Source organism: Heptranchias perlo, chromosome 1 (genome assembly GCF_035084215.1).
Source record: "Heptranchias perlo isolate sHepPer1 chromosome 1, sHepPer1.hap1, whole genome shotgun sequence".
Classification (NCBI taxonomy): Eukaryota; Metazoa; Chordata; class Chondrichthyes; order Hexanchiformes; family Hexanchidae; genus Heptranchias; species Heptranchias perlo.
Genome location: NC_090325.1, coordinates 48,056,250 through 48,081,158, shown reverse-complemented (window position 1 = coordinate 48,081,158; position 24,909 = coordinate 48,056,250). Strand labels below are relative to the sequence as shown.

The window sequence follows — 24,909 nt, the reverse complement described above, 5'->3', positions numbered from 1 at the left end:
CAGTAGTGGTGCTACCGAGCCACTCTTGGTGATGGACATTGAAGTCCCCCACCCAGAGTACATTCTGTGCCCTTACTACCCTCAGTGCTTCCTCCAAGTGGTGCTCAACATGGAGGAGGACTGATTCATCAGCTGAGGGAGGACGGTAGTTGGTAATCAGGAGGAGGTTTCCTTGCCCATGTTTGACCTGATGCCATGAGATTTCATGGGGTCCAGAGTCAATGTTGAGGACTCCCAGGGCCACTCCCTCCTGACTCTATACCACTGTACCGCCACCTCTGGTCGGTCTGTTCTGTCGTTGGGACAAGACATACCCAGGGATGGTGACGGAAGAGTCTGGGACGTTGGCTGAAAGGTATGATTCTGTGAGTATGGCTATGTCGGGCTGTTGCCTGACTCGTCTGTGGGACAGCTCTCCCAATTTTGGCACAAGTCCCAGATGTTAGTGAGGAGAACTTTGCAGGGTCGACTGGGCTTGGTTTGCCTTTGTCGTGTCCGGTGCCTAGTGGTCCAATGCCGGGTTGTCCGTCCGGTTTTATTCTTATTATGACTTTTTTTAAGCGAGATTTTACAACTGAGTGGCTTGCTAGGCCTTTCAGAGGGCAGTTAAGAGTCAACCACATTGCTGTGGGTCTGGAGTCACATTTCGGCCAGACCGGGTAAGGACGGCAGGTTTCCTTCCCTAAAGGGCATTAATGAACCAGATGGGTTTTTACGACATTCCGGTAATTTCATGGCCACCATTACTGATACTAGTATTTTAATTCCAAATTTTATTCAATTAATTGAATTTAAATTCCCCCGCTGCCGTGGCAGGATTTGAACTCATGACTCCGGATTATTAGTCCAGGCCTCTGGATTCGTAGTCCAGTAACATAACCACTATGCTACTGTACCCTTTCTCATGAACCAGCCTGCAATATAAAAACAGCTAAAAACTCCCTCATGATGACCATGAGCACTTCAGAAATCTCGATACATGCCTTTCTTGGTACCCTGGGATGTATCCCATTTATCCATATGGAATTTTTTGCTTAAATCCTGTAACTATTTCAAGGATCTCCATTTCATAAATGTCAAAGTCATCAATCTTATTGGGGTTAGCTCTAACATTGGTGGATATGATATTGGTGTTTTTCTAGTGAATACTTAAATGAAATATTGAGTATATTAAATATTTTATATTCATTCTCAGTTTCAGTCCCATTAGCACTTTAGGTTCTTGTCTCTTCTCTGACAGCCCTCTTGTAGAATTGGAAGAATTCCTTGTTACGTTTTACACCTTCCAACTATGCTCATTTCTAGATTCCTGTTTGCTCCTTTTGCAACTCTCAACATATTACAGTCGTTCCATGTATTTTTCCTTGCAGACTTTGTAAAGTTCATTTTTTCTCATTTCACCAGATTGTCGTCTTGATCCATTTAATAAATGCTTGCTAATCCATTCTAGGTACCCTGCATGCTTAGAACTACATCAGTAAAGGTGCTTTTAAATTTGGGCTTCATGTAAAAGTGACCCGGACTACAAATCATCAAGGTACGGCAACACACAAGACTGGCTCCCCCTGTTTACCTTGCTAAAACCAGTATCTTTAACTTGATGTCAGAATCATAGACCCAGATTGTTCTAGATCTGTAACTGTTTTTATATTGAGTTTAGTGTGTGCTAAGGCTGCCAGCTTCCAATGCACAGGCCATGTGCAGCCAGAGGCAACCCAAAGTAAACTTGCTGGATTTGCTATGGCCGGGCACTGAGAAGACCCTTTTTTAACCAGGTTTTCCTAGCATCTACACGTAGTAAATCTGGTAGCTTGAATTTGAGTTACCACCAGCCTCATGAGTCTCTTTAGGTCCCGGGCGTTCTAGAACCCACTAACCCAGTGTAAAAGCAGCTTATGACACCATTGAGATAATTGAGTGCAAGCTTGTTTACACTATGTAGTGCAGCTGATGGAGGGAGACCAGGCCTCAATTTGTTCACTGCACTCATTATAGTGTAAAAGTACCATAAAGATATTCTGTTTGTCCTTAACTGAGATGTGATTGAACAGTGCTACTGATTAATTTAAGCTCTTCCTTTATTCCTTGAAGTTGTTCTTTTCAAAATTGTGTACCCGGGCATTAGTGTTGAGTCTACATTATGTTGAGCTTGATCTAACTATCATAGCTATTGCCCAGGACTGATATTGGGTCACTGAATTAAAAACTTACACCTCAAGTAACTCAAATAAGTTGCATTTGGCCCATGATGACACCATCCATTCTAACTGTCAAGACGGTGAGAAATAGACTGAGTTGCGAGGACTGAGAGACCGGTGGGAGAGTAGTCCCAGTCTCCCCAGCTGAATAATTCATGACCTCATAAGGGTGGAAGTATGACTAATACTTCCACAGTTCCCAGAGCAGCATAATTTTGAGAAACCTATGCAGATAAGTAATGAATTAAGTTCCGGTTGCTGCTGCGTGGTTCTTTGGATTGTTTAATGATCATCAGTAGGTAAAAACTAGTTTAAAATTTATAGTCCAATAAATGGTTTATGGAGCTATCTGATACACAGTTAGGTAAGAAGAACTGAACTGGAAAAATCTGTACTCCGGGAATCATCCACGCAAAACTACTTGATGTTCATAAAAATACTTGTAGGGTGATTAGTAGAGGAACAGAGCTAAAATTGTTTGATGAAGGCCAGGAATTTTTCACTAGTTTAAGTGATTATAAAAATGAAAATTGATGGTAGTTATGCAGCCATAACTTAATTTCAGAATAAAATAATGGATTGAACAGTGTTCAAGTGCATATGCTGCTGTTTTTGAATCTCACTAAAAGCAGCGTTGAGAGCTGTGTGAATTCATGAATTATTTAGTATGTTCTAGAGAGAGCATTTGAAATGTTTAATAGCTAAATGCTTGGTTCATGGGGAATAAACTTGCATATACATACATTAAAGCTAGGAGCTCTCAAAGGTTTATGCTAATTAAGAGAATTATGCTACTTTAGCAACATTTGTATACTGAAATGGAAATGCAAAATTCATGAACCCACCCAGCTCTGATACAAATAACTCTGTTAGCGCTTCATTATGAGTTGATAGTGATTTAAGGAGAGTTGTCTTGTGTTAAGGCTGGTCCCTAATGTCAGAAGATTGAAGTATGAGGAAAGGATGGAGAAATCTGGGATTTTCAGCTTTGAAAGGAGACAATTCAAATGGGATTTTACAGAGGTATAAGATATTAAATGATCTGAAAAGATTAATTTGCAGTACTCCTTCCAAGGTGTGCCATGAACGGAGAACAAGGGCTCATTTAGGACAGATGTCAGGATGTTCTTCACAGTGTTTGCAACAACTTGCATTTATAGAGTGGCTTTAACGTAGAAAAACATTCCAAGGCACATCACAGAAACGTAATCAGACAAAAATCGACCCAATTTCACCTGCACTGCAGCTGAAGCTGGAACTGTGAGTGGCCTGGGAGGAAAGTAAAATCAGTCTTTAAACATTCAAAAGAGTTATTACTCTTTTGTGACTAAAATCTTGGTCACAGAGATGGGTTTTAAGGAAGGACTTAAAGGAGGAGAGGGAGAGGCAGAAAGGTTCAAGGAGGGAATTCTAGAGTGTAGGGCCTAGATGGCTGAAGGCATGGCTATCAAATGTTGGATGAAGGGAGGAAGGGATGCACAAAAGGAGAGAGATGCACTAAACGTTAGAGATAGGGAGGGGCGAAGCTATGAAGGGATTTAGACACAAGGATGAGAATTTTAAATTTGAGGTATTGGGGGACCATGAGCCAATGTAGACCAGCAAGCACAGTGGTGATGGGTGCGTGGGACCTGATGTGGGACATGTTACAGGTAGCAGAGCTTTGGATGGGCTGAAGTTTATGGAGGGTACAGGCTGGGAGGCAGGTCAGGAGAGCATTAGAATGATCGAACCTGAAGGTGACAAAAGCATGTTAGAGAGTTTCAGCATCAGGTGGGCCAAGGCAAGGGTGGGGACAGAATATGTTATTGAGGTGGAAATAGGTGGTCTTTGTGATGGAGAGCTTAGGAGATCGGAAGCTCAGGTCGGGATCAAATAGGATACAGAGGTTGTGAACAGTCTGGTTCAACCTGAGACAGTGGCTGGGGAGGGTGATGGAACCTGTGGCCGGGGAGGGTGATGGAACCTGTAGCCAAGGTACAGAGTCTGTGGTGGGAGCTGAAGAAGGTGGCTTCGGTCTTTCCAATGTTTAACTGGAGGAAATTGCAACTCATCCACGACTGGATGTCGCACAAGCAGTCTGACAATACAGAGGTATTGGAGAAGTAGAGCTGTGGAACCTGACCCCATGTCTTTGGATGATGTCGCCAAGGGTTGCATGTAGATGAGGAAGAGGAGGGGGCCATGGATAGATTGTTGGGGGATTTCGGAGTTAATGATGCAGGGCGGGAAGAGAAGCCATTGTTGGACATTCTGTAGCTCCAATTAGATACGGGTCAGTGTAATCATCCACGATAAGGTCGTAGATGGCAAGGACCTAGTTCGCAAGTGAACGGACATTCTGATGGGGAATGCAGAGAGGGGCGGTAATTGTTGATCTGCTGGCAGAGTCAATGGGGCAATGGTCAATGGGGTAAACGGGATAGATTGAGGTTGGCAAGATTAGCCCCCAGCAGGCGCCCTGGGTGGGAAGGTCGGCCAGAGAGGAGGATGGGGCAGTTGGACATACTGCTCGTGGCAGCAATGGGAGTCTTGATTGGTCCTTTGCAGAATACTGAGAAAGGCATGCAGGAGCTATGGGCTTATCAAAGGGGGATTCAAAGCTGTAAACCTAAAAATTACCACAATGCTTAATATGGTAATAATAACCAAATAAGCTGTTCATCAATTTAAGCTTTGCGTTTTATTTATTTTTGTGATTAAACCAAGAAAAAGTTAGAAGTAAAAATCTGTCCTAGTGAATTTCTGTCGTCTTTATAAATAAAGCTAGCCTTATTTTTCACTATTTCTATGCAATCTGATCTGTCCTATCTTTGCTAACCTTTTTCCCTTGAAAGAATTAGGTTTGAAAGTTTTTACATACCTGAATTCTTCAGGCTGTCGCTGCTGTTTTGAAGGAGGGAGCAGGTATAGACAAACTTGATTCTAACTGGCTGTTAACTGACTTCCAAACTATCCTATCAAATCCCAGACTTGCAAGACTGACTCTTGCATCTTAGAAATGACCATGTCAATCCTTGCTGCATTTCATGCATCAAAGCAAAAAGGGTGTGCCTAAGTGTATACTGTTTATTGCCTTCAGATTCTGACAGAGTCGGAGGCATGCACTCCTCTGTGTTATTAAAGGATTAAAATAATAGTTTTAAAAAGAAAATAGTTGCAAATAACGCGTTCTGCTATTCTCATTGTACCTGAATTGAATTGGGTTTAATCTGAATTTTGTTGACACGTATAGATAATTTCAGCAATAATCCATCATGCTAAAATTTCCTGTGCTACGACAAATTTTTTGTGCTTCCATGATTAAGTGGAGCTATAAAATTATATCCCTCAAAATTTATGCTCTACTAGACATACAGCTTCAGTAGGCATATAACCAACCAAGTCGGTCAGTATTAACATTATATGAAATGGTGGTAAATACATAACAGCTGAACATTTTTATTCACAATTATTAGAATTTTGAATTGCGATGTATTTCCTAGATTGATTACCTGTGTGTAAACTTGTATTAACCTTGTATACATAATGGAGAGCAATACCAATTTTGCATTGAATAGGAATTTAGATAAAATCTGCATTACGTATAATCCTTAAATGTTAATATTCTTCAAAAAATCTAACAAAATACTATTCATTTTTAAAAATGATCTTACACACACACACACACACACACACACACACACACACACACACACCGTAGCTGATCATTTTTTGCCCTCTCCCCAGCACACAGCCTGTTTGTGGCACATTAACTGCTACTCAGTTGAGATCCGTCATGTTACCACAGACCTCGTACATTTTGGTCTGTGTTGCTTAATATTACACTACACCCAAAAGTCATTGGGTGAGACTAAGCTGTTTTCATCATTTGAAACTTTCTGATGCATTGGACAAACTTTACTTTTATTAAGAAAAGAGACTACATATAAATATATTTTCAAAAATGACTATAGTTGTGTCACGTGATAATAGGAAAATAGGTGCACTGGGGTTGTTGGTATACTTTGGACATGGTGGGAACAGAATTCTGTTTGGTAATTAGGATACTTTGACAACAGCCCTTGAAGGTTGGATGGGTCAGAGAGATGCCAAGGTCCTGCCTATATGGTGATTGGCCTTGCAGAGTTGGGTCATGTTTTTGTGGAGTAGCCTTCTAGCTCAACCTACTATCACTTCCACCTGTTTTTTGGAGTTGACTGTGTTCTATGCCTCTTGGCAGGGAAGAAGGCAATAATATTGCCCCTCAGGACTGCCTTCATGGTTTCCCAGAGTAGCGCTTGGATATTGGAGTCTCTGTTTTCATCTGTACAATGAGTGAGCTGCACCCTTAGAGAGGACATAAACTCTGAGTCACTGAGGAGTGTTGGTGTTAGGTATCAGTATCAATCATGAGGTAGTGGGTTAGGGAGAATGTGGTCATTGGTGCATGATTAGAGATGGCTATGGATAGATGTGATTGCTCCACGAATCAATGATTATGTTTTGAGTAAGCTTTGTGCAGGCTTGAATAGAAGTGAATCACTTCTCTTTGGGACATATGGCTCACTTAAATCGATATGTCACACTCAAAATATTCTGACTGCTTACTCTGGGTGCCTTACATCTTCAGGAAAACTAATCCAAGAGGGGGTAGGGTACATTGTATGTCTCTACCGGCAATCACTGCCTTTCATGGGAAAGGCAATTGAGAAGAATGTTTCTACATTTGGGACATTTAGGGCAGAAGTTGGAGTTGATGTCTGGAGCTCTCATCTTGGGAAACTACCTTAACACAGCCAGAAGTTGCATGGAGGAAACTTTGAGCTAATAAACTTCTCTTATTAACCCTGCTGATATCAGGAAGTATGTGACTAGCTGATGATTGCTTAACAGCCATTTGCTGCGCATCACTATGATTGGCAGTGGTTACAAACTCTTTGAAAATAACATTTTATTATTTTGTACAACTGAATTTAGTTTACTTAACAAGCAATATATTCAGTGTGAACTATATTCAAACTGGACCTTAAAAGAGAGAAAAAAAACCATGTGGCTGCTGAGACATGTGAAGTGCAGTTGTGGTTAAATATGAATATTTGGAGATCCACGATGAGTTGTCACTGGTTATAAAAATATAGTTGAAGACCGAAGAGCTATCATTTATACCTTCATCAAAGAAACAAACTTAGAAATTCTGGGCACAAAATTCATAATTTTTCTGTTCCTCACAAAGAAACTTCTTGCTCACTGCTTTTTTAACCTTCCTTTCAAGTCAGTTTTCGTTTTTGCAGAAAGCACCTTTTGCCCAGAGATTTATCCCTATTATCATCCTTTGCAGTTTGGAATATTTTCCTGTGGTTTTAATTTGCCTTTGTTTTTACCTTTCTTTGCTGTTTTGTTTCTTATTCTCCAGTGCCACTCTCATACCTCTTGTGCAAAAGTATAAAGGCCAGATTATTTGTGTTGTGTGATTTAGTTACAAATTGAAACCTGTGCTTTAAAAATAAGCAAATGGGGGGGGGGGGGCATTAATATAATGAATATTCCACATTATAACTCCTGCCCTAACTCAGTCCCAGTTGAGCAGTCTAATGTGGGAGAGAGATTGATGGTTTATTTTTAAAATGTGTATTTTTTTACTCGACATCTCAGCCCTAAACTGATGCGTGTTTATATTATTAACTAAAACACTCATAATGCAGTAATTTCTGATTTCTGTAAAATTGTTGGAAGCTTGTGTTTGCATTTTGCTTCAGAAGTAATCTTGAAATATATCTGCTTCACTTGCTCTGTATTCACTCAATGCCACTCACATCTGAGGTTTTAATAATTACACAAAAAAAACACGATGGCAGTGCAAAGCAAAGTAGATTAATGCCGAGCTGTAGCTATTTTGTTCAAACCTGCATTCTGGTGTTGACAACTAGAAACCATTTACTTCCAGAAAGTAAGGAATTTAAGGACATTTTTGATTCTAAATATCTCATCTATTACTTAATCACATTGTACTGCTGATTTCATTTTGGCAGAATTCAGCATTATTTTTAATCCTAACCTCTTTAGTATATACTTTTAATATTCAGCATTAAATCAAATAGCAGTTACAGTTTTCACTCCACCAGTCAATGTGTTAGATGATTTGAGTTTTAAGTTTGTATAAAAAGGATGCCAAATTCCATTTAACATGTGAGGTTCTTAAAAGATTACATTTAGTAAGTCTAAATGGTTTTAATTTCAATTATCCTGTTTGACTTGCACCTGTTATATCCAGATTGGGATAATAATTGTAGAAATTATGTCATTAATACAACATATGTATCTATGTGTGTCTCTCTTTTCTCCCTCTGTCTCTGTCTCTCATTGTCCAAATTCTTTGGGATCCAGCAAGACAATCTTAGGGCCTAATGAACTTTAGCCGATAATATAAAAATGGTTCATTTCTATTACCAGTTCAGCAGACTTTTTGATGGAGTGTGGAGAGAGAATTTTGCTGAATGTCTATTGTCAAAGTAATGTATAGGAGCTCTATATTGCAACTTCTGTAACTGACTCCAAAGCTGTCACTGATTAAAAGGTAGAAAAATCCTAATTATCTAAAATATAGTCAAAAGCAAGTATTGGTGAAGGTAAATTATTTTCAGAATTCATGTCCAAAATTAGAATGATTTTTTTTACAATGTAGGTAAGCATGAGATTGAAACATATTTTGATCAAGGTTGTTTTGGTTTTATTTGTAAGTACTTTAGCTATTTGTCACCTATTTTACTGACAATCATAGAATCTTACAACACAGAAGGAGGCCATTTGGCCTGTCATGCCTATGCTGGCTCTTTGAAAGAGCTGCCCAATTTAGTCCCACACCCCAGCTTTTTCCTCATAACCCTGCAAATTAGTTCTCTTCAAGTACATGTCCAATTGCCCTTTGAAAGTTCCTATTGACTCTGCTTCCAACCCTTTCAGATAGTGCATTCCAGATCTTTACAACCCTCTGAAAAAAAAATTCTCCTAATTTCCCCTTTAGTTCTTTTGCCAATTATTTTAAATCGATGACCTCTGGTTACTGACCCACTTGCCAGAGGAAAGAGTTTCTCCCTATTTGCTCTATCAAAACCCCTCATAATTTTGAATACCTCTATTAGGTCTCCCCTTACCCTACTCTGCTCTAAGGAAAACAATCTCAGCTTCTCCAATCTCTCCACATAACTGAAATCCCTCATCCCTGATATCATCCTGGTAAACCTCCTCTGTACCCCCTCCAAGGTCTTGACATCCTTCCTAAAGTGTGATGCCCAGAATTGTACACAATACTCCAGCTGGAGCCTAACCAGTGATTTGTAAAGGATTAGCATGACTTCCTTGTTTTTGTATTCAGTGCCCCTATTTACAAAGCCAAGTATCCCATATGCTTTCTTAACCACCTTATCAACTTGTCCTGCCACCTTCAAAGATTTGTGAATATGCACCCCCAGGTCCCTCTGCTCTTGCACCCCCCTCAAAATAGTACCATTTAGATTATACTGCCTTTCCATGTTGTTCCTCCCAAAGTGTACACTTCAGACTTATCCACATTAAATTGCATTTGCCATGTGTCTGCACATTTCACCAGTCTGTTTATGTCCTTCTGAAGTTGCTACTATCCTCCTCACTATTTACTACGTTGCTAAGTTTTGTATCATCCGCAAACTTCGAAATTGTACTCCCTATATCCAAGTCCATCTCATTTATGTATAACAAGAAAAGCAATGGTCCTAATACCGATCCCTGGGGGAATCCACTGCATATTTCTGTCCAGTCAGAAAAACATCCGCTCACCACTATTCTCTGCCTCCTATCCCTTAGCCAATTACGTACCCATGTTACCACCGTCCCTTTAATCTCATGTGCTTCTATTTTCCAAATAAGTCCGTTATTTGGTACTTTATCAAATGCCTTTTGAAAGTCCATATATACAACATCTACTGCATTACCTTCATCAACCCTCTTTGATACTTCATCAAAGAACTCAATCAGGTTAGTCAGACACGATTTTCCTTTAACAAATCTGTGCTGGCTGTCCCTTATTAACCCATGCTTCTCCACGTGAGAATTAGTTTTGTCCTTCACAATGATCTCTAGTAATTTTCCCACCACTGACCTTAGACTGATTGGCCTGTAGTTACCAGGTTTATCCCTCTCCCCTTTTTTGAATAGGGCTGTAACATTTTTTTTTATTTGTTCATGGGATATGGACGTTGCTGGCAAGGCCAGCATTTATTGCTCATCCCTAATTGCCCTTGAGAAGGTGGTGGTGAGCCGCCTTCTTGAACCGCTACAGTCCGTGTGGTGAAGGTTCTCCCACAGTGCTGTTAGGTAGGGAGTTCCACGATTTTGACCCAGCAACGATGAAGGAACGGCGATATATTTCCAAGTCGGGATGGTGTGTGACTTGGAGGGGAACGTGTAGGTGGTGGTGTTCCCATGTGCCTGCTGCCATTGTCCTTCTAGGTGGTAGAGGTCGCGGGTTTGGGAGGTGCTGTCGATTTGCAATCCTCCAGTCCTCTGGCATCACTCCCATATCTAAGGAGGATTGAAAGATTGTGATCAGACCTTCTGCTATCTCCACCCTTCCATCCCTCAGCAACCTAGGATGCATCCCATCTGGACCGGGTGACTTGTTAATTCAGTGATGCCAACCTATTTGGCACCTCCTTTCAATCATTTTTATCCGATCCAATATCTCTACTCCCTCCTCCTCAACTACGACATTAACTTCATCTTCTTTTGTGAAGGTAGATGCAAAGTACTGATTCAGTACCTCAGTCATGCCCTCTGCCTCCACAAGAAGATTTCTTTTTTTGTCCCTAATTGGCCCCACTATTCCTTTAACTATCCTTTCACTTTTTATATGTTCTTAAAAAATTTTGGGTTCCCTTTTATGTCACCCCCTAATCTTTTCTCATATTCTCTCTTTGCCCTTCTTGTATCCTTTTTCAATTTCCCCCTGCACTCTTTGTTTTCTGCCTGGTTTTTGACTGACATTTGTCATAAGCCTCCCTTTTCTGTTCTATTTTAACCTCTATTTCCTTTGTCATCAAGGGAGCTCTAGCTTTGTATGTCCTGTCTTTCCTCCTTATGGGAATATGCTTGGTTTGTACCTGAACTATCTCTGCCTTGAAGACCTGCCATTGCTTATTTTCTGTTTTCTTGGCCAATCTTTGTTTCTAGCCCACCTGTGCTAGATCCCTTCTCAGATCACTGAAATTGGCTGTCTTCCAGTTGGGAATTTTTACCGTCGACTTTGTCCCGTTGATATTTTCTAAGTGTCCAGTTATCACGTCCTTATATACCGATATAAGGACGTGATAACTGGACACTTAGAAAATATCAACAGGATTAGACAAAGTCAGCATGGATTTATGAAAGGGAAATCATGTTTGACAAACTTACTGGAGTTTTTTGAGGATGTAACTGGTAGAATAGATAAGGGAGAACCAGTGGATGTGATTTATTTGGATTTTCAGAAGGCCTTTGATAAAGTCCCACACAAGAGGTTAGTGTGCAAAATTAAAGCACATGGGATTGGTGGTAATATACTGGCATGGATTGAAAATTGGTTAACAAACAGGAAACAGAGAGTAGGAATAAATGGGTCTTTTTTGGGGTGGCAGGCAGTACCTAGTGGGGTACTGTGGGGATCAGTGCTTGGGCCCCAGCTATTCACAATATATATCAATGATTTGGATGAGGAGCCAAATGTAATATTTCCAAGTTTGCTGACGACACAAAACTAGGTGAGATTGTGAGTTGTGAGGAGGATGCAAAAAGGCTTCAAGGTGATTCAGACAAGTTGAGTGAGTGGGCAAATACATGGCAGATGCAGTATAATGTGGATAAATGTGAAGTTATCCAGTTCGGAAGGAAAAACAGAAAAGCAGAGTATTATTTAAATGGTGAAAGATTGGGGAATGTTGATGTACAAAGGGACCTGGGTGTCCTTGTACACCAGTCACTGAAAGCAAACATGCAGGTGCAGCAAGTAATTAGGAAGGCAAATGGTATGTTGGCTTTCATTGCAAGAGGATTTGAGTACAGGAGCAAGGATGTCTTACTGCAGTTATACAGGGCCTTGGTGAGACCAAACCTGGAGTATTGTGTGCAGTTTTGGTCTCCTTACCTATGAAAGGATATACTTGCCATAGAGGAAGTGCAGCGAAGGTTCATCAGACTCATTCCTGGGATGACAGCACTGTCATATGAGGAGAGAGTGGGTCGACTCGGCCTGTATTCACTCGAGTTTAGAAGAATGAGAGGGGATCTCATTGAAACATATAAAATTCTGACAGGGCTAGACAGACTGGATGCAGGGGAGCATGTTTCCCCTGGCTCTGGGGTCCAGAACGAGGGGTCTTAGTCTCAGGATACGGAGTAGGACATTTAGGACTGAGATGAGGAGTAATTTCTTCACTGAGGGTGGTGAACCTGTGGAATTCTCTACCACAGAAGGCTGTGGAGGCCAAGTCACTGAATATATTTAAGAAGGAGCTAGATAGATTTCTAGACACAAAAGGCATCAAGGGGTACGAGGAGAGAGCGGGAATATGGTATTGAGATAGAGGATCAGCCACGATCATATTGAATGGCAGAGCAGGCTTGAAGGGCCAAATAGCCTACTCCTGCTCCTATTTTCCATGTTTCTATGTCTCTTTCCGTAACTATTTTAAACCTAATTATATTATGATCACTATTACCCAGATGTTCTCCCAATGAACCATACTCCTGTTGCCCATCTTCATTCCCCAGAACTAGATCCAGCACTGCTTCCTTCCTCATTGGGCTAGAAACATACTGATTAAGAAAGTTCTCCTGTACACATTTTAGGAATTCTTCATCCTCCTTGCCCTTTACTCTGTTGTTTTATCAGTCTATATCAGGATACTATTATTGGTCAATTGTTTTTACATTTTTCTGAAATTTACCTATAGATTTGCTCCTCTATCTCCTTCTCACTATTTGGAAGTCTATGGTAAACATCAGCACTGTAACAGCTCTTTTTCTGTTCCTTAGCTCTAACCAAATAGATTCAGTCTTTGAACCCTATAATATATCGTCCCTCTGTGGAACTGTAATATTATCCTTGATCAATAATGCCACTCCCCCTCCCCCCACCTCCTGTCTTTTTCCTTCCCTATCCCTTCTGAACGCATTGTAGCCAGGAATGTTTACTTCCCATTCCTGCCCATGTTTAAGCCAGGTCTCCGTTATAGCCACTATAATCATAACCCCATGTGGCAACTTGTGCCTGCAACTCATCAACCTTATTTGTAACACTCCACGTATTGGCAGAAATGCATTCCAACACCATACTTGTCTGCTTGGATTTTTTCCTCCATCTAATTCCTGCTCTTTCTACATTATTCTTTATTCTGTTGTTATTTGTCCCTCCTAGTTTTCTCTGCACCTTGTCTCTCCTCTCTGCTGCTATGTCCTGGATCCCCTACCCAGCCAAATTAGTTTAAACCCTAGCATTAGCACTAGCACTAGCTAACCTCCCCGCGAGGACATAGGTCCCAACCCTGTTCAGGTGCAACCTATCTGGCTTGTACAGGTCCCTCCTGCTCCAGAACTGGTCCCAAGGCCCCAAGAATCTGAAGCCCTCCCTCTTGCACCACTTCTCCAGCCATGCATTCACCTGAACCATCTTCCTGTTTTCCATCTATATCTGGATTAGGAGGTACAAGAGTCAGAGATTTTATAGTGCGCAAGAGTCAGATTAAGTTCTGTCAGGATCTCAAGGTGTGGATCTTGCACAGTTAGCTGCAAGCCATGTGAATCTGCTGGGACTTAGTAAGACTGGCTGCTAGGAAGACCTGTTTCTCGTGGGCTGCTGGTCTTAACAGGTCCCACAGTTTTATGTAGCCGTCTGATTAATTCTGCAAGTAGAGGAAAGTCCCAGGCAATGTAGAGGTGAGTGTACATTGGGATAGGCAAACTGTATAGGGAAGGCGGGGAGAGTACTATTGGTCAGGGTTTTCTGTTTCTACACTTACAAGCCTGTAAATTTCTTGTACATTAAAATGAATGGGGAGAGGAAATTGTGGATGGTGGTAAGTGCAGAAATGGAAAATTCCGACCATATTGTGCTTTCAAAAAGTCTAGGCAAGACCGTTGATGCATTTAGCCAGATTTGATCTTGGGACTTGGCTTCAGTTATGCAAATACACAAATTATTTTTTAAAATCCGAACAAAGTTAAACTGAGCTCTAAAACAGTTGATGCCTGTCTGAACAGCTTTCTTATACGTGAGGAAAGCAAACTACTAATTGCATTAGTCTATCACTCTTGATGTGTCTGTCAAGCCTTTTCAAATGACACACTCCTGTACAGTTTAGGTTTGTCAATTGCTTTGCTATTGCATTGTAATTGGATATAAACCAAATTACATACGTGGCAAAAGGTGTCCTGCTCAGGTGAGTATTTTATTTGTGTCTTTGCAATGAGAAATATGTACATAGTGTATTTCTGTGCCTATGTAAGATAGTATCACATAACAGCCCAATAACTTGCAAGGCTCATAAATCCAAAGATGAGAGTGTCCTAATTTTATTTTAATCAATGAAAGTAATATGCAAAAGTGTTTTTTTACAAAATGGAATCAAATAAGTACTGTAATATTAGAAGCTGCTTTATAAAAGCCATGTGAACTCAGGAGATGGAAATGCTAGTGTAGTGGGAAGGGGTCAGAATGTCTTGATATGGTTGCACTGCATATGCTATAGGAGTTCTTAATGTGTGCACTTGCAGTTCATAATAAACCAAATTAAAAGGTAACTGGAGTCTAATCTTTACACAGGCATGAGATTTAAAATCAGTAAATTTTCATCTCTCACTAGGACTTAATATATAAATCTGTTTCATTTAAAGTAGATACAAGCTTCTTAAGCCTCCAATTATGTGGATTTCCACATGACACTGAATACCTACAGGAATTCTTTGGAGACCACCTATTATGATGGGCTCCAAAAAGTTTGTCATTACCATACTCTTTTCATTTGAGAAGCAACAGCTATATAGATAAAAGCTTCTCTGACAGACTAGCAGCAGTGTGCTGAATAAAGATGCTGTCCTTATGCTGTAAGCTGAGCAGTTTTAGTATTCTCTGCCTCATGAAGCAATATGCAGATTGAATTCCTATTTACTGCCATTTATTTTACCTGCCGCTACAGGGTAGGAAATAAATATTTTATACAACAGTTTGCACTCTATTTCTGTTGACTGCTACCTCATATAAATACCGGCACACTCCAATTGGAGCATCACGTGCTTAATATTAATCCTCAGTTTCTGTTAACAGAGAAAAAAGAAGTGTCATTGAATTACGTGCTTTTTGCTGGATTGATTGTGCCCATTAATATTAGCTCTCAGTTGTCATCTGGTGTCTGTATAACAAACGATGACTGCCGTTATTTTCTTAAACTAATTTTTTTGAAGCATTAAAAAAAATTCTATTATAAATGAACAATTACTGTCTAAAAGTAGAACAGCTGTTTTGTGAAGTTGTGTAAATCTTTTGAAAAAATTAAAGGAATTAACCTCGTCTACTCTGAGATATGACCTTAATTTCTCTTTTGACAGAGGTTATTTGGCATTTTTAATGCATATGACACTGATATTAGTGAAATCAATTCTTTTTTCACCCAGGTCTAAATATTGATGTGTTATGTTGTACTTATTTGTCAAGCAAAATGTACGCAATAATTTATATTTTACTTTTTTTTAGAAAGTTTTTTAATGGACATTGTGTGACATGTCAAAATTTACCATATTGAAAAGTTATAAAAGTAGATGGCATGGGGAAGGGAAATATGAGGGATGAAGTTCAAGAGAGTGATTTATAAATATGAGACAGAGGGGGTAGTTTGGGAAAATTGAAGAGAATTGATTTTTTTTAAGAATCTGGCAACCACCTCAGGACACAGGTAAATGTTAAAATACATTGTCTCTTCCATGAATAAGGGAGACACTGTAAATCATGAGTGATGGTCACAAGCGAGTTATACAGACCTCCTTTATGAATGGAATAACCATTGCACTAATGAATGTCCTATACTGTATAGCTGGATCACATTTGTATTAGAATTTCATATCATTTTATTAAAGATTTTTTTTAAAAAGCTTACCATTTTAACAGGGTGGTGAATTAGGGTTTCAAAATGCTTATGTATGTGTGATATTAATAGTTGGGTAGGGATATTGTGTGCATGGGAGAGAGACAGAATGTCAGCAGCATGTTTCAGTGCGTCGGGAGGCTTGTATTTTGTTGAGTTTGGTGCAAAGGATAGAAGGGGTCCATGTATCTAGTAAGTTATGGAGAAAGGCTTGGAAGAGTGAAATAATTAATTTATTCTTAAAATCAATAAGTTTGAAGAGAGGAACAGAACACGTCCATTTATTCAATTATTTATAAAGAGAGGCTCACCAGAGTGATGGTGCGATTGTTACAGCCGGTGTTGAGTGGGTGCAGAACTTTTTTTTTAATCACAGAAAAGTAGTTCTGGTTGGACTATTACCTTTTGTACTCGCAACAAATATTATAATTATCGGGTGACATTATTTATTATTACTATATGTTTTAAATGTATGTATTTGTGAAAGGTGGTACCTATCACAAATTATAATTTAATTGTCAGGACTACATGCTTAATTCTAGAAAACATTTAAAAAGACATCTGGGAATAAATGGAGCATCGTAACATTGCCAATTTATTATCATAGTCTTTTGCACAAGTAAAATAACCATCATAAGTCATTTATACATGTGGTCCCCATGAGTTATGTGTTTTAAATGTTTATGAAAGAGCTCCCATAGTGCACAATATCTTATGTTTCTTTTATTATGCATATTTTTATGAAGAAAGGAATCTCAAATGCTCTCAATTTTAACATGCTTTTTTTCCCCTTCTTCCAATAACCTAAAGCTATGAAGCCTCTCTTGTTTATTTGGTGGATGCATTGAGTCCGATTTCCTCACAAAAGCATAATTCGCACATCAGGGAAGCATACAGCAAGCCAAGAAAAAACAACATAACTCAAAGCAGAAACTATCAAAAGCCCGCTAAGACTGGAACAGCTCCAACACACATTGGAGAATCGGATGAAGAACTTGAAGAAAGCAGAATGCTGGAAGACATTTTCTTCATTTAAGAAAGGGTGGAACATTCTCACTGGCTTAATTGAACCATCATGATTTTCAAATTCTTTTACTGAAACTATACAGTCTTGAATAGTGCTTTAGTAGCCGATTGACGAGCACTGTCCAAAAGGCTGTCTTTAACCTTTTATGCTCTGGACCATAGAGACAAAGTGTGCTCTGTTTGGTTAATTCACAATATAAAGTGATCAGCAAATACTAGGAATGTCATAGGATTCTTTAAAAGTGATAACTACATTATATTTACTGTGGCATGTCATTTTCTAAGCTTTAGAAAAGTTAGTTGCCGTAACCAACCTTTCTATTGCTTTCTCATAATTACTGATAATTAATTTGTGTTATGATTTTCCGAATAGTACCAGTATACAGAGTACACAGATTGGAAATGAACTGATTCCAATAAAAACTGAGAAGTCACCTGGCATGGTACCGTTCGAGATGTGAATTGCTGCTGAACATCAGTGATTGACATTACAGAACCCATCATTTTTTTTAAAAATCCTAGTTTAAAATGTGAAACTGCATTACATGACATCAATGTTCACTCTCTTTTCATATGCTGCTACAGTTCTACAGACTGACTGAGAACATGGGCTGTGAAATTGTCATTCTTCACAGTCTGCTGTACTCTTTTTTTTGAGGTGATATTTGCAGATATAAAGGCAATGTGGAATGTGCAGGTCATAAACCACTGTTGGAACCATCAACATAACAGTGTATATCATATTTGCTACTAATGTAGTAAACGGGATCCATAAACTAAAATAATCAGTGATTATCTCAATCTTTATTTGTACTTGGAACTAGTTTTTAATTTTTTATAAAACTTTTTAGTGGCCATCAAATTTAAAGATTATAATAGGATGCTTTTTTTTTTGAGCACCCATTCTCAGGATGAATTGCCCTCTGGTCAATATAGCACAATTAAATGCAACTTCCTTTACTCTGCCTCAAAAATGTGCCTCAACCACGACCTCAGTCGAGCACTTCCTGTACTGTGATTTTTTTTCTTTTGCCAGCCATCCTGTTGCCGCTGAGATTGCTAATTAGGAGCAGTTTTGTTTTTTGGGCTCATGGCAACTAGGAATTAGACTGAGGCTGCCCAAATTCATTTCACATAGGACGCTTACAGCAAATGGGGAAGATCTCCGTTCTCTCAGTTTGGGCTGAAGTTGAACCCAGATCCCAGAGTTGAAAGTCTAATATCTAACTCACTGCATGACTTGGTTCCTCAGCATTAGCTTGTAAGATTATTTATGCAATGTTGGAAGTTTTGCGTAATACAGATAGGTTAACAACCTGCATGACTTCACAAAAAAAAAATTGTTACGGATCTTTAAATGACCAAACTTACTGTCCTGTATTCCCACAAGGAGAAATTTAAGTATCAAATACCATGTTTCTCTCCCTGTGAGGAAGATTAACACCTGTAATAAAAATTCTAAAGTTAACTATTACATATCCTTGGTATGTGCTGCATTGCTGACATAGGCCTATACTAATGCCAAATGAAAGACCAGAATTGGGAATATTCTTATTACTAGCCATGATTAGGGAAAGGAGGCATCTTCTCTTTTACTGGTTGATTAATCCACCAATACTGAATAAATGGTGACAAAAGATGACGCTGTGAATTGAATGTTCAGCAGCCAAGTTGAGATAAATTGAATATAATTGCCGTATTGCGCACTTAACCCTTTTGGTGAATACTCTATTATCACAGACCAGCTGACCCGATATGCATTCTGTTAATAGCTAATATTTGAATTCCAATAGTGTCAAATATTGTATAAGATAATTGTACAGTATATAAGTAATAGTTTACATTTTTAATGTTCCAAAGTGTCTTAATATCTGTTTTACCAATTATAAGTTACGATATTAAGTAGCCTGCTCTTCACTGACACTGACTTTTTAAATACAAATATATTAATTTGATATAACGTTGATGTGACAATTAAACGGTTTCAGTCCAAAACAAAATCTATACTGAAAGAACATTGCCCTACTTGGTTTGTCTGAACAGACTGCTGTTTAGAACTGTTTAAAACAAGGTACATACAATGTTGGATTACAATAAAAGAAAGAAAAGAAAAAAACTTGCATTTAATTGGTGCCTTTCATATCAATACGATGTACTTCACCGCCAATGAATTGCTTTCAAAGTGTAGTCACTATTGTTGTGTGGGCAAACATGGCAGCCAATTTGCACACTACAAGGCCCCAAAAACAGCAATGAGATAAATTACCATTTAATCTGTTTTTGGAGTTATTGAATAAGGGATGAATGTTGGCCAGGTCACTCGGCAAATAGTGCTATGTGATCTTTTACATCCATCTGGGTTTAACATTTTATCCAAAAGATTGCACCTCTGACAATACTGCATCAAAGTGTCAGCCTAGGTTAAGTGCTCAAGTCACTGGACTGGGGCTTGAACCCATGACCTTCTGACTCCGAAGCAACAGTGCTACCAGGTAACACTGCTAATGCTTAGTGCAGTCAGATCTTAGAAACATGGGAACAGGAGTAGGCCATTTAGCCCCTCATGCCTGTTCCGCCATTCAATGTGATCATGGCTGATCATGACTTAACTCTATATATACGCCTTAGCCCCATATTCCTTAATATCTTTGGTTAACAAAAATCTATCAATCTCAGATTTAAAATTTACGATTGAGCTAGCATCAACTGCCATTTGCAGAAGAGAGTTCCAAACTTCTACCACCCTTTGCGTGTAGAAGTTTGGAACTCTCTTGCGTGTTTCCTAACTTCGCTCCTCAAAGTTCTGGCTCTAATTTTTAGGCTATGTCCCCGGTCCTAGACTCCCCAACCAGCGGAAGTAGTTTCTATCCACTCTATCATTTCCCTTAATATCTTGAAAACATCAATCAAATCACCCCTAACCCTTCTAAATTCCAGGGAATACAACTCTAGTTTGTGTAATCTCTCCTCATAATTTAACCCTCGAGTCCAGGTACAATTCTGGTCAATCTACGCTGCACTCCCTCCAAGGCCAATATATCCTTTCTAAGGTGCGGTGCCCAGAACTGAACACAGTACTCCAGGTGTGGTCTGACCAGGGCTTTGTATAGCAGTGGGATAACTTCTACCCACTTGTATTCTAGTCCTCTGGATAGAAAGGCCAGCATTCCATTAGTGTTTTTGATTATTTTCTGTACCTGTCCATGACCTTTTAATGATCTATGTACATGGACCCCTAAGTCTCTTTGGACCTGCACTGTTTCGAGCTTTTCACCATTTAGAAAGTACTCTGATCTATCCTTTTTATGTCCAAAATGGATGACCTCACGAATAAGTGATTTACTGCAGTGTGAAATCCCGCAGCAAATCGGTCAGATGTATATAGTGTGATTTGCTCCTTGAATATCACAGGTTTTAATTGTTGGTGATTACAAAAATGTAAAATTTTTAAAAATGTTTTTCCTTTGTCTTTTTTTTCTCTCTCTCTTAATTCAACCTATCTTTCCCTCTCTTTATTTCTCTTTCTGTACCTGATGTGACATTGAATTCACCCACTCTAATTTACACTTCTCAGTCCTTGCACGGTTAATTTCACAATGCTTCAATCTGATTGGTTAAGTAGATAAACAGTTTCTTGCCCTGTTCACTCAGGTCTTAGATGCCCTGTTTCCCTCGCTGCAACGTTATCAGCTCGCACATTCAGCAATTTGCCACCCAAAAAATGTGCAAGGGCAAGTCTAACTGACGGCAGACGTCGTTAGATGCCCTGCTGCAGTAAAATCTGCGCCTATATTTCTTCCAGAGAAGATGCACAAAGGTCAAGTTGGATGTTTTTGTAGGTTCCATGTTTCGTTTGTTTGTGTCTGGTATTTTGACTAAATGAACTACCAATGGGAAGAAAAAAATGCCTTGTGTGACAATTTTAGTTTTCCTTAACTAGCTTTACTGTCTTTTTGTCTGTTAAAAGAAAATGATAAAGCAGACTGTATTGTTACTGGACTTTGTCATCACCCCCTTTAATCTAGCCCTATAACAAACTCATTACAGCTGAGATTCTTTACCTAAATAACTTCTGCCAGATTGCATATGTCCACTAAAATGTTGCTGTCTTCACCTTCTGAAAATGCACAGGATGAATTGATCTAAACAAACACGATTTGTCAATAAGTACTGAAACTTGACCTTGTTTCTTTCTGATTGATACATGCAAATATAAAATGGTTTATAGTGTAATAACCTTTCTGAAATATGGTGATTCATTTTTTAATGGCAGTACTTTTAAATGGCTTAGTCATTTTTATTTTTTTCTGCAGTGTTTTATAAAGCTCATTGCACCCAATGTTAATCAGTCTTGAAACAGAAACAATATTTTATTTCCAAAATCATGGTTGCAGCAAAAGAAGCATGAATGTAATTTGGAAGTCTCTTTCTCTTATTGATCTAGAACTAGGTGTACAATGGAACTTCTTCAGGTAATATATTGTTATAACTCAGTTTGTGTCCCAGTTAATGAAAATAGAATATACTAGATAACATCTTTACAAATCACAATACTGCATCCACAACTATATAGGACAGAGAGGGTTAGTCTAAATCTCCACTTAAGAAATGAGTTCTCCTTCTGCTCTTTAACATCTGGACATGTAAGAGTCACTATTGTACAAAATGGAAAATAGCCAACTGTGCCACATAGTGATTCCAGGATTGAGAGTACACAATAAATCTTAAATTGCTGTAGCTGGGATTGAGAGGCTGATAATACATATGTATAGTACAGCAGGGGTAGCCTAAACTTAATCAGTGTCTGGACTCTAGGCACTTGTGATACTGTTTCTGGGTTTAATTTTCATTTTAATTCCAGCACTGTTGTTTATCTATATATGTTTTTCAAAAATAAAAGAACACTTTAAATGGTCTCACTTCAATCCATGCATTCCTATTTAATATTCGGTAATTATCATTCTTCAAATGCTGTGACCTAATGTCGTCATTGTGTGAGAATATGCACTACTGGGTCTTGACCCTTGAAAATTATGCACAGCAAGGACTTAACTTTTGTTTTTTTGTTAAAGGAAACCTTATCTGGGTTTGAACAGAAACAGGTCAATAATACAGTGTTATACTAGTGTAATTTCAACTTGAACGTATCATATCACAGTAGGTATAGCACAGGAGGAGGTCATTCGGCCCATTGTGCCTTTGCCGGCTCTTTGAAAGAGCTATCCAATTAGTCCCATTTCCCTGCTCTTTTCCCATAGCCCTGTAAATCTTTTCCCTTCAAGTATTTATCCAATTCCCTTTTGAAAGTTACTACTGAATCTGCTTCCACCACCCTTTCAGGTAGTGCATTCCAGATCATTACAATCGCTGTGTAAAAAAAAAATGTTTCCTCATGTCGCCTCTGGCTCTTTTGCCGATCACCTTAACTCTTTGTCTTCTGGTTACTGACCTGTCTGCCACTGGAAACAGTTTCTCCTTATTTACTCTGTCAAAACTGTTCATGATTTTGAATACCTCTATCGAATCTCCTCTTAACCTTCTCTGTTCGAAGGAGAACAACCACAGCTTCTCCAATCTCTCCACATAACTGAAGTCCCTCATCCCTGGCACCAATCTAATAAATCTCCTATGCACCCTCTCTAAGGCCTTCACATCCTTCCTAAAGTGCGGTGTTCAGAATTGAACACTATACTCCAACTGAGGCGTAACCAGTGTTTTATAAAGGTTTAGCATAACTTCCTTGCTTTTGTACTCTATGCCTCTATTAATAAAGCCCAGGATCCGTTATGATTTTTTAACAGCCTTCTCAACTTTTCCTGCCACCTTCAAAGATTTGTGTATGCGCACCCCAGGTCTCTCTGTTCCAGCACCCCTTTCAAAATTGTACCATTTAGTTTATATTGCCTCTCTACATTCTTCGTACCAAAATGCATCACTTCACACTTCTCTGCGTCACATTTCATCTGGCATGTGTCTGCCCATTTCACCAGTGTCAATGCCCTCCTGAATTCTGTAACTATTCTCCACATTGTTTACTACATTTCCAAGCTTTGTGTCATCTGCAAACTTTGAAATTATACGCTGTATATCCAAGTCAGGTCATTAATGTCCTGTAGCCCATTTTGTACCCACGCTGCCACTGTCCCTTTAATCCCATAGGCTTTAATTTTGCTACGAGTCTATTATGTGGTAATTTATCAAATGCCTTTTGAAAGTCTATATATACAACATCAACTGCACTACCCTCATCAACCCTCTGTTACTTCATCAAGGAACTCAATCAAGTTCGTCAAACACAATTTTCCTTTGACAAATCAGTGATGACTTTCATTTATTAGCCCATACTTTTCCAAGTGCCAATTTATTTTGTCCGCGATTATTGTATCTAAAAGTTATAAGGTATGATGGTAGACAGGCAATGGCTAGCATTTAAAGAATTAATACATAATTTGCAACAAATATATATTCCTTTAAGGCACAAAAACCCTACAGGAAAAGTGGTCCAACTGTGGCTAACAAGAGAAATTAAAAATAGTATTAAATCAAAGAAAGAGGCATATATAAAGTTGCCAGAAAAAAGCAGTAAGCCTGAGGATTGGGAGCATTTTAGAATTCAGCAAAGGAGGACCAAGAAATTGATAAAGAAAGTGAAAGTAGAATATGAGAATAAACTAGCGAGAAACATAAAAACGGACTCTAAAAGCCTCAATAGGTATGTAAAAAGGAAATGACTGGCAAAGACAAATGTGGGTCCCTTACAGACAGAGACAGGAGAATTTATAATGGGGAATAAGGAAATGGCAGAGAAATTAAACAAATACTTTGTGTCTGCCTTCATGGAAGAAGACACAAAGAACCTCCCAGAAATACGAGAAAACCAAGGCTCTGGCGAGAATGAGGAACTGAAACTTAGTATGAGTAAAAGAATAGTACTAGAGAAATTAACAGGACTGAAAGTCGATAAATCCCAAGGACCTGATGATCTACATCCCAGGGTTTTGAAAGAGATGGTGGATGCATTGGTTGTCATCTTCCAAAATTCTATAGATTATGGAACAGTTCCTGCAGATTGGAGGGTGGCATATGTAACCCTACTATTTACGAAAGGAGGTAGAGAGAAAACAGGGAACTACAGACCTGTTAGCCTGACATCAGTAGTAGGGAAAATGCTAAAATCTATTATAAAGGATGTGATAACAGGACACTTAGAAAATAATAATAGGATCTGGCAGAGTCAACATGAATTTATGAAAGGGAAATCATGTTTGACAAACCTATTGGAGTTCTTTGAGGATGTAACTAGTAGAATAGATAAGGGGGAACCAGTGGATGTGGTGTATTTGGATTTTCAGATTGCTTTCGATAAGGTCCCACACAGGAGATTGGTGAACAAAGTTAGAGCACATGGAATTGGGGGTAATATACTGGCATGGATTGAGAATTGGTTAACAGACTGAAAACAGAGAGTAGGAATAAACGGGTCTTTTTCAGGTTGGCAGACCGTGACTTGTGGGGTACCGCAGTGATCGGTGCTTGGGCCTCAGCTATTCACAATCTAT

General features: G+C 39.0%; 1 protein-coding gene across 4 annotated transcripts in view; it reads left to right on the top strand.

Moving 5' to 3' along the window:
- kiaa1328 (KIAA1328 ortholog) overlaps nt 1-19,454 on the top strand; it is a 218,122-nt gene extending 198,668 nt beyond the window's left edge. For 3 of the 4 annotated variants that reach the window (XM_067984483.1, XM_067984492.1, XM_067984501.1), the window contains one exon: nt 17,135-19,454. In XM_067984483.1, the coding sequence (XP_067840584.1) occupies nt 17,135-17,360 (226 nt within the window). In that variant the 3' untranslated portion in view covers nt 17,361-19,454. Of the gene's footprint in view, nt 1-1,450; nt 1,538-17,134 lie in introns of all 4 variants that reach the window. The other variant, XR_010962905.1, reaches the window with a different exon arrangement.
- The last annotated feature ends 5,455 nt before the right edge of the window (nt 19,455-24,909 follow it).